A 10,356-nucleotide genomic window follows, 5' to 3' on the forward strand; every position below is an offset into this window, starting at 1 on the left:
ATTAACTAAACTAAATTATCAAAGAAAGAACTGAACTATTTATAATAAAAAGTGAATTATATCATTTTATAATTTAGTTTTAGGAATACTGAACATCTAAAATTATAGTTTAGTTAATTATTTATTAATTTAAAACTAATTTTTTTTATATTTTTATTTATTTGAGAGTTTCTAAATTGCAATTTTGTTTGGCTACTGTATTAGATCAAACTTTGGTCGGGTCACTCGATTAATTCTCTCAATTTTTGTCGAAGTTGACTTTTTGTATTCGGTCGATTTTTGGCAAGGGTTGACTCAGTAAAATTTCTTGTATTCGGGTGATTTTCGACAAGGGTCGACTTAGTTGAATTTCGATTGGGACTAACTTGACTGAGTTTGGACTGTGTCCGACTTGACCGAATTCGACCAATTTTTTGGCTGGACTGATTCAGCCAAATTTGATCAATTTCTGATCGGGACCATCTCGACCATTGGTGGTCATCCTAGACGAATTCCGCTGATTTTAACCAGTGTCGACTTAGTTAAATTTGACCAATTTCGATTGGGACCAACTTGATTAAGTTTTGGTCATAATCGTCCTAGCTAGTACTGTAAAAATGGGCCAGAACCCGCTGGTCAACCTGACACACCACAGGTTCGGCCCGGGTTGGGTTTGAAAAGAATGTCATTTTTTTATATGGGTCGGCTCACTTAGAACCCAACTCACCCGAGTTGAACCCGTGGTGAGCCGGGTTGGCTCACCAACCCACCTAATTTAATTTAATTATTTATTAATTTATGTTTTAATATTATTAGTTAACACTTTTTTATTGTGTTGTAGGTAGAGATAAAGAAAAATATGTTTCCAAGAGAGAAAAATATTATGGATTTATCTATTTAAGACTCTAATATTATAAAGGGATAAGTGGCACAAAAATGATCAATTCTAGAAACTTATTTGTTTGCATTTAGTATTTGCTTTTGGTTTACATTTGGATTGTTTGATATATATATATATATATATATATATATATATATATATATATATATATATATATATATATATATATATATATATATATATATATATATTGAATTGTCTTTTGGAGTTTAACATGATTTTAGAGTGAAATTTATTTAGATTTAAATTAAAAAATAATAATCTTTTTATATTTGAAAAAATTGTAATTAAGTAAACTAGTAAGTCAACCCGTTTAATCACCAACCCGTGATGGGTCGAGTCAGGTTATAATTGTTTAGGTATTGCTCCTTTACCACCCCAAAAACTCCCTACACCTTCCCATTATTTTTTTAATTCCAAAAATACCCTACACCTCCCTGACACTGTCAAGCCTTAGATACAAAAATGTGGGACATGTGATTGTCACCTACTAACATTAATTCTCATTTATAACAATGGTTGGATACTGGAAACAATGGTTGCTGGCTCACCTAACAGGTGCATGCCACTAACAGGTGCATGCCACTTTTTATGCTTGTGTCTGTTTATGAAGGGTACCTTTTTGTGCTTGTGCCTGTCGAGAACTCCCTCGTCGCCGACTTCTCCTACTGCAAATATATATCCATTTGTAGTAAGTTTTTATTACTAATTATTTTGGCTATGTAGCAATTTGATATATAATGCAGATGTATATACATTCGTTTGTCTTTTAAATGGATGTCAATATCCGTGTACGGATGTTGACATCCGTTTAAATATTAATGAAGGGTAGAAAAGGAACGGGGAGGTGCATACAACATTGTGTGGTGGTGGAGGGAGTAACACCCTAATTGTTTTAGCTCGATAATAAATGAGTCGGTTGAGTTGGCTCACTAAGTGACCAACCTGTGGTGGGCCGGGTTACCCGTTTTGACAACACTAGTCCTCAATCATATTCGATTGATTTTCGGTTAGGACTGAATCAGAGCAAATTTTGACTGTTGTAGTTCCAATCAAATTTTTTATTGATTTTTGACCGAGATTGACTCAATCGAATTTGATTGAGTTTTGTCAGTGACCTTCCTAACCTAATTCGGTTAATTTTAAGTTGGGGTTGACTTTACTAAGTTTTGATTATGTCAATTTCAACCGAATTTAACTCAATTTCTATCCTAGCTTGTTTTGACATTTTGTTCAATTTGACTCTTTCAATTTTTGGTCTAACTTAACGTTTTAATTTTGTTATTTGTAGAAAAATCTACATTATAAATGAGGTAGATAAATACTATTTTTTTGTTTTTTAATTACAAAATTGTTACAGTTGAACTCAAAATTAATAAAATTCGTATAAAAAATTATACAATTTAATTCAAAAGTAATTCGAAAAGAGGTTAAGTTACAAGCAATTCAATTCGGTTTATATTACAATGTAATTTAATAAATAAAAAAAATAATTCAATTGACCTGGGATCAGTTCAATTCAAACATTTTGTATTTTGAATTTACTGCAAATTTTTAATAGTGCAGTTCTCCACTCCTGGTATTTGGGATGAGACCAGCCATTACCACTAAATAAGCATGGAATCGCATCATCGACACCACAAACGCGACTGATCCTGTGCCTTTCACGAGCACAGCACAAGAACAAACAAACGCAGGTTCCCAGTTGAAGCGGTTCAATAAAAAACTATTCGTGCTAGGGTTTCTTCTCTCGGAAGCCATGGGAGGTGAGGAGAAGCGCCACCAGATGATGCAGAACCTCTTCGGCGACCAGTCCGAGGAGGAGGAAGAGCTCGACGTCGATTCCGAGCACGAATCGAATCCCCAACTCAATTACCCCTCCGTACGCCCCCAATTTCACACTCGTTTTCCTTGCAACGCGTTTGGATCCCTACCCTAACCATTTTTCCACGTTTTGGCGTATTGTTTTTTCAGGACGAGGGAGAGGGAATGGGGGAGCAGGAGGGAGAGGGCGAGGTGGAGGGCCAGGGGGAGGTGGAAATCGAGAGCGACGGAGACGGAGAAGGAGAACATGATCGCGAAAGCGAGGGCGAGAGGGAGCAGAGCTCGCAGGAGGTGGAAGTTGGAGAGAGAGAGGAAAGTGAGGGAAGAGACTCAGATAGTGAAGCCAAAGATGACGGCTATAGCCAGCGTGGCGTCACGAGTAAGCGCCGCGATGACGTCGTTGAGAGCGGATCTGAAAGGTCGGAGGAGAATCATTACGATCAGCACGACGATGAGGAGGAAGAAGTCGACGAAGCTAGAAGCCCCAGGTATAATGTTTCACGGAAAAATGTGGACAAATGTAGCTGAAGTATGTTGATATTTGTGGACTCGTTTATGTTTTCCTTTATCAGTGTTGTCATGCATATTGAAACATGTTTCATTGATTAGGGCATAGGATAGAACACAGGGAATTACTGATGACCCAAGACTTTTTGTGCTTAATTATTATAATTTTTCAATTTTTGGATTCTAGCGCCCCCCCTAATTTGATCATCTAACTTAGTACCGGTTGACAAATTCATCCTCTCTACTAACTATATTTAACATTTTCTAACTGAAAGGATGAACTTGTTTTACAGCGCATAATTAGAGGACCAAATTTAAACAAAAAGGAAGTTGGAGGACCGAAGTGAAACATTAAATGAAATTAAAAGATCAAACGTCAAAGAACTAATCTTGCCAATTGTTTTATAACTGCTGCATGACATTAAGACTGATAGTTTATCTTTTATTTTTTTTTATAAATGTAGTGTGTCGCCCAGAGATGAAAAAGAAGACGAGACTCGTGACTTGCATTCGGCCCCTGAAATTCGTGATGTATTTGGTGATTTTGATGATGATGAAGAAGAGGAAATGGGGTATGCTGTTCAGCAGGACATTGAACAAGATTCAAATGTGAGTGAAGGTGCCAATAGTGACATTGGTGTCAATAATGATTATTTTCCTTTATCTGTGAATTGCCTTAATTTTGAGAATTGACGATATTATTGGTTTCCTGCCCCAGAGATATCCTGTGGAGGAGGAAGGAAGCTACGGAAAGAACCTGAGACCAGAAGATATGCTTGCTGATGAAGGTCATCAGTATGAATCAGAGGAGGAAAACTTTGAGATAAAAACTAAAGAGAAGCCACTTGGCCCCCCTTTAGAATTGGAAGTTCCATTACGACCTCCTCCAGCTGTTCCAGACAAGGTTTGCTTCTAATTAATAAGTTTATTTATTCGAGTGAGAACCCTTTATTTTTATTTCATATTTTAATTTTAAAGCTTTTAACTTGGTGGCTGATGAATACGTTTTATGATAACAAGGTCATCACGAATACGTTTTAATACGTAAAATCTCTCAGGTTTTGTGTATAGATGAATTATAAGGACGTGCATTCTGGTAAGATATGTTGAATTTCATTATTCAGACAATTGTATTTTAATCTCTCTCTCTCTCTTGGCAGACGAACATGATTAAAGTTTCCAATATTATGGGTGTCGACCCTAAACCATTTGATCCTAAAACATATGTGGAAGAGGATACTTTTGTAACTGATGAATCTGGAGCCAGAAAGCGAATACGGTTGGAGAATAATATTGTACGTTGGAGGACTGCTAGAAATCCTGATGGCACAGCATCTGTAAGTAATTGTATACCGTTATCAATTATAATTTCTGTCAAATTTAAATGACTGGTGCGAAGAAGATTCTGATGTTCTTGTGTGTAACTTCTTAACTGCTTTTACATCATTTGTATTCGTTTCTACTACCTTTTACTCTCCTAATTATATCATAAAATATTTGATTTTGAATTTTGAGGTTAATATTGGGATGGATTCAGGATACAATGGCCAAATGTATTCTTTTAAGGTTCTGGAGTCTACTGTGTCTTCTGTCGATAAATCTGCCTTTTGGTTGAGAGAATCTGATTTAGTTTTGATGTGCATGAATGGACATGATTCTTTTGAACTTAGTAGATTGGTAATCTGTTAAGGAAGTTTATAATATTTTAAGGATATGTGAGGGCGAGGAAGTACTTCAATAAATTCATTAGTACTAAATAGGAATAAAATGCTCCATGTTCTATTATGTTTACCCTTTAACTTTGTAGAAAACCAGGTGGGTTAGTGTTATGATGATTTGTCATTCATGATCAGGTTGCAGAATGTAATTGTTTACAAAAAATGTATCATGGATTTTCTATTACTGTAGTATGAAAGCAATGCCCGCTTTGTGAGATGGTCTGATGGCAGCCTACAGCTTTTAATTGGGAATGAAGTTCTTGACATATCAGTGCAAGATGCACAGCATGATCAAGCACATCTTTTCCTTAGACACGGAAAGGTGAATTTCGTTATTCCTTTGAATGTCTTGATGAGTTACCATTTTCCCCTAATTGTCTGTGTTTACATGCTTCAGGGAATCCTTCAATCACAAGGAAGGTTATTGAGGAAAATGAGGTTTATGCCATCTTCCTTGTCTTCAAATTCTCATCGGCTGTTGACTGCCCTTGTTGACTCAAGGCATAAGAAGGTTTACAAGGTTAAAAACTGCATTACTGACATTGATCCTGAGAGGGAAAAAGAGGAAAAAGAGAAGGTATAATTAATAATTCAATAATTACGTGCTAAATGTCTCTTGGGTACCATCATCTAATTTCTCTATATCTTTTGTAGGCTGAAAGTCAAAATATTAGGGCTAATGTGCTTCTTAACCGAAAGCGTGAGAAGGTGAGCCGGAAGTATACTCCAGCTGTGGATAGGAGGCGGCAACTTTCTCCTGGGTTTTTAGAGGATGCATTGGATGAGGTATAAAAGTCTGTTTTTCTTTTGGTCACGTATCTCCTGTAATTTTCTGTAAGCATATCTGGGTACATAAAACTATGACAGTTTCATTATTTACTCATTGTTCTTTCCTTCAGGAGGACGAAGCAGAGTACTATGATTCAAGTCGCTCTCAGCGCCGCTTTGAGGATGATTTGGAAGTGGAAGCCCGAGCAGAGAAACGAATTATGAATGCTAAAAAGGTATCGTTTCTCAGTCTGCGGAAATTTGTTTTTATATTGATTGTTTTGGCATTTGTCATTGATGAGGGTTTTTTTTATTTTTTTGGAATTTAGTCACAGGGACCTAGAGACATCCCTCGCAAGTCTTTTTTCCCACCTGCTAAGTCCTCTCGAAATCCAGTCGGTTACCAGGATGATGAGAGAGAGGAGTCTGAGTATGAAACCGAGGAAGAGGAAAATGAGAGGCCACCTCCACGCAAGAGGGATGAGGATACTGAACCAGAGTATGAGGACGATGAAGAAGAGGAAGATCACTATGAAGAGGCAGAACAAGTTAATGATGCGTCAGATGAGGAGGTACTGCATATTTTATTAAAAATAATACATATTTAAAATTTTGGCTGTAGGTCCGTAGATATTTAGTTTTAGATTGGTTCTTATCAGCCCTCCTTAACTGTTGATAAGAAGGTATATTACATGTGATTAGTTCATGCAGTTTCGTTGTTTTTAAATCTTCCTCGTTTATAATGTTTCCATTTTATGCACTGGTTTGTAATGTGAAGATATTTATATTTTTGTTTATAAGACTGCTGTACGTGTGTCCTCTGTGTGCTTGTACATCTTGTGGGTAGGGTGAAAGTTCATAAGATGATGAAGCATTGTTTGTCAGATATTATATCCTTATGGACTTCTCTCTTATTGTCAGTTGTCACAACTGTGGATGAAATCCCACGACATTTTCAAAACACCCAACATGTTTCAACAACGTTTTGATTATCCTTATTCCCCTATTTTTTGTTTTCTCTTAGTGTTCCTTAATTGTTGTACTCTTATTTTATGTCTCATAAATTTAGGTGGAAATAAGGATAGTATTCGATTGTTATGCCGTGGTTTTAAAACTAGTTGGATGTTTTGTTGCAGGAACCAAAGCAAAAGAGTAAGGAGTTTAGAGGCAGTGCCAAGAGGAAGGGATTTGAATCAGATGAAGAGTCTCCTCCAAAGAAAACAACCACCCATCGACGGATGGCAGTTGTGTATGATAGTGATGAGGAATAATGAACTTCCTTATGCCAGATTTTCACGGTTAGTATTCTTAGTCTCTAGAATTTTATTACAATACTACGGATCATCTATGTAGGATTGTTGAATTTGTAATAATTATTTTAATTTCACAAATGAATCTTGCAGTGCCCTTCCAGCGAAGGGTGTGCGTAAGACTGCAGCTTAGAGAGGCTGAGATGACTCAATATTTTTCCTTAAATAGCTGTAAATTTAATATTTCATCCTTGTATACATAAACAGAGCCTGATATATTGATATAGTAATTGAATCTCTTGATAATGGTTTTAAAAAAGATCAGTGTAAATAAGTTTGTTCTCTGTATTTTCCGATAGCAAACCTTTCGCCCTAGGGGCAGGTAAGGGGTGGACAAATAGAACTGAACTGCACTGTACTACTAAAATCTTACTGAACTGCACTGTACTACTAAAGTCTTACTACTAAAGTCTTACTGAACTAAAAACTAATTTGTATAAACTGAACTGAGCTGTAAAATAGTTCAGATAAACTGAACTGTTTTTTGTTTTATCAAACTGGACTGAACTATACTAAATTGTACTAAACTACAATATAAATTAAACTGAACTACTAACTATACTAATTTTAAACTGAATTACAATAATTTTAAACTGAATTTTACTAGTTTTTAAACTGAATTTTACTAGTTTTTAAACTGAATTGTACTAGTTTTTAAACTGAATTATACTATATTTTAAACTGAATATTATAACAATACATGTTCTTTTTAATTAAAATTTATTTTAATATTTATTTTATTTTATTCATAAGTGTCTTACAAATTAACTTTTTAATTATTTGATATTATTTTCTATTTTATTTATATTTCTTTTGTTATTATATGTGTATGGAAATTATTTTATTATTTATTTATTTTATTTTATTTTTTACTTTTTTATTTATATTTATTTTGTCATGAATATTATTTTACTTTTATTTTTATTTTTTTAATTTTTTATTTATATTTTTTTGTTTTATATATATATAATTTATTTTATTTTTTTATCTACTTATTTTATTTAAAAATAATTTTTTATTTATATTTATTTTGTTCCCTCGTAAAATTGTTATATTAATCAATTATTTATTATTTATATTTTATTATGTAAAAATTAAACTAATATTTATTAATTATTATAATATAATAAAAGATGATACTAGAAAAATTACTCTTAATAAATGTTTGTTAATTTTTTTGTCATTTGATATTTTTATAATATTAATTATTTTTGTTGCATTACTATTTTTTTATGATATTTCATTATATATTCATTTAATAAAATTTAACGTTAAAAAATATATTTTAGTTTTAGTATGTAAAATACTATCATTTAAAAATAATAATATTGATATTTATTTTAAAATAAGTTGATTTTTAAAGTAAATAGTTATTTTAGTGTGTGCGCTTCACATATTTTAATATCATTAGAATCTTTTTTAATATATTTTTACATATTTAATAATATGTTAAAGAATATAATATATTTAAAGTATTATTTTTTATTCAGTCTTTTTTTTATGATTTATATTACTTAATCATTTATCTTTTTACCTATGACATAGCCACCAAGGTGTGGAATATGTGCAATTGATGATAGGTATAAGCACTACACATCATAATCAACCCATGTTCATTTCTAAAAAAATTCCATGTTTCATTCTAATAACAAAGGGAACAATCTAGGACAAGGATTATGGATTTTTGTCATATGGAACATTTGGAGTCACAGGAATAAAGTTGTTTTTAGGCAAGGAAAAGTTAATACAGAGAATATTTTCTTTATGAGACAATTGAGAACGTGGACATGGATGAAGCACAAAATATCTATGGTGAAGTTTTCATACATAAAATGGTTTCAATGCCCAATTGAGTGCATTAGATCTGTCTCATAGGTAGTATAGAGAGGTATAACATAAACATAGGGGTATATAAGAAAGGGAGAGATAGACTAATTTATAATCGAGAAAGAGAGGGAATGGTATATAATATACTAGAAATACATGTGTGTTTGTATCCAATTTTGTGTAGGTGTCTTGAAGCTACCACTAAGGAAAACAAAGTTTTATACCCACTATGAAGGTGTCCAAAATAATTTTGAAACCTAATTATGAAAAGAGAGTTGAACTGTTGTGAAAAACCTTGTGAAGAATGAAACAATACTGTAATAAGTATTGGATAAATGTTGCCTCATGTGTTTGATGAGGTATATGTCTAAGTTGATGTGGAGGTTAAGAAAATGTAATTAAGAGATATATTATCACAATCCATGCTGTAAATATCATGTAAAGGTAAGTGTACCCAAGTACTCCATTTATAAATATATGAATTTCTTTGCTAATAAAAAAAAAGAAAAAGAAGGTTTAATTATGTTTTTAGTCAGTATTTTTGTATGAAAATCTCAAATTAGTTTAACAATGTTTTTTGTTTCAATTAAGTCTCTATCTTTAAAAGGGTGTAATTTGATCATTTTAAAGATGCTTCACGTGTCACTTCGTAATTTTTTTTTATTTTTTTTTAATTTAAAAATATTGTCACGTATTAAGTTAGTCTCGTGACACATGGTAACAGTGATGTGATGTGACAATAACAATGTCGCGTTCAGTGTCAAGTGTCATTGTCTTAATTTAAATTTATTTTTTGTATTTGTTATTTTGATTTAGTTCAATCTATATATTCTTTAAAATAGATTAATTTCATCCCTTCCCGAGTTTAAACCAAATTTAAGTTTTATATAAACGTTATACTGATTTTTTATTAAAATATTTTAAAAAAATTTAAGTTTATTTTTTTAACAAAATTAGATTTATAAAATTAAACTTTATTTAAATTTTGTTTTACAAAAATTAATTTATTTGTATTTTTATTTTATTTCATCATACTTTAATATTGTTTTTTCATTTGAATTCATATTTAAGATAATTTTATATAAATTAATAAAAGAATTACCATAGAATTTTAGAATTTGCATACAAATGTTAAGAGTTAGTTTAAAAATAATTATAACAATATTTAATAAAAATATTAGTATAACATTTATATAAAAATTAAATTTGATTTTAATTTGGAGAAGGGTAAAATTGCTCCATCTTTAAAGAAATTAGGACTTAATTGAATCAAAATAACAAATACATAGACTAAATTGAGATTAAGACAATGACACTTGGCGCTAATAGTAACACGTGACACTGTCATTGTCACATCACACTGTCACTGCCACGTGACACAATACTGACTTAACATGTAACATTTTTTCTAAAATAAATAAATAAAATAATCAAGAAAAAAAAACATAAAATGAGACGTGACACATATTTATTAATGTTTGTATAGTACTAGTGAAAATTACCAAATTATATCGCATTTTCA

General features: G+C 32.0%; 1 protein-coding gene across 2 annotated transcripts; it reads left to right on the forward strand.

Moving 5' to 3' along the window:
- Positions 1-2,435: 2,435 nt before the first annotated feature.
- On the forward strand, positions 2,436-7,195 carry LOC124833298 (protein LEO1 homolog). Of its 2 annotated transcripts, XM_088106123.1 has the most exons (12): positions 2,436-2,762; positions 2,855-3,192; positions 3,676-3,820; positions 3,930-4,115; positions 4,372-4,548; positions 5,120-5,251; positions 5,327-5,506; positions 5,584-5,715; positions 5,829-5,933; positions 6,027-6,269; positions 6,834-6,995; positions 7,101-7,195. In XM_088106123.1, exons 1-11 carry the CDS (start codon positions 2,640-2,642, stop codon positions 6,966-6,968), a joined length of 1,896 nt encoding a protein of 631 aa, XP_087962249.1. In that variant the 5' UTR covers positions 2,436-2,639; the 3' UTR covers positions 6,969-6,995; positions 7,101-7,195. The 2 variants fall into 2 exon arrangements, with proteins under 2 accessions (XP_087962249.1, XP_087962248.1); XM_088106122.1 differs by having other exon boundaries at positions 2,437-2,762; positions 6,834-7,195.
- The last annotated feature ends 3,161 nt before the right edge of the window (positions 7,196-10,356 follow it).

The sequence above is a fragment of the Vigna umbellata genome, chromosome 2, assembly GCF_029865625.1.
Source record: "Vigna umbellata cultivar VRB3 chromosome 2, Vumbellata_1.0, whole genome shotgun sequence".
NCBI classification, from domain to species: domain Eukaryota; kingdom Viridiplantae; phylum Streptophyta; class Magnoliopsida; order Fabales; family Fabaceae; genus Vigna; species Vigna umbellata.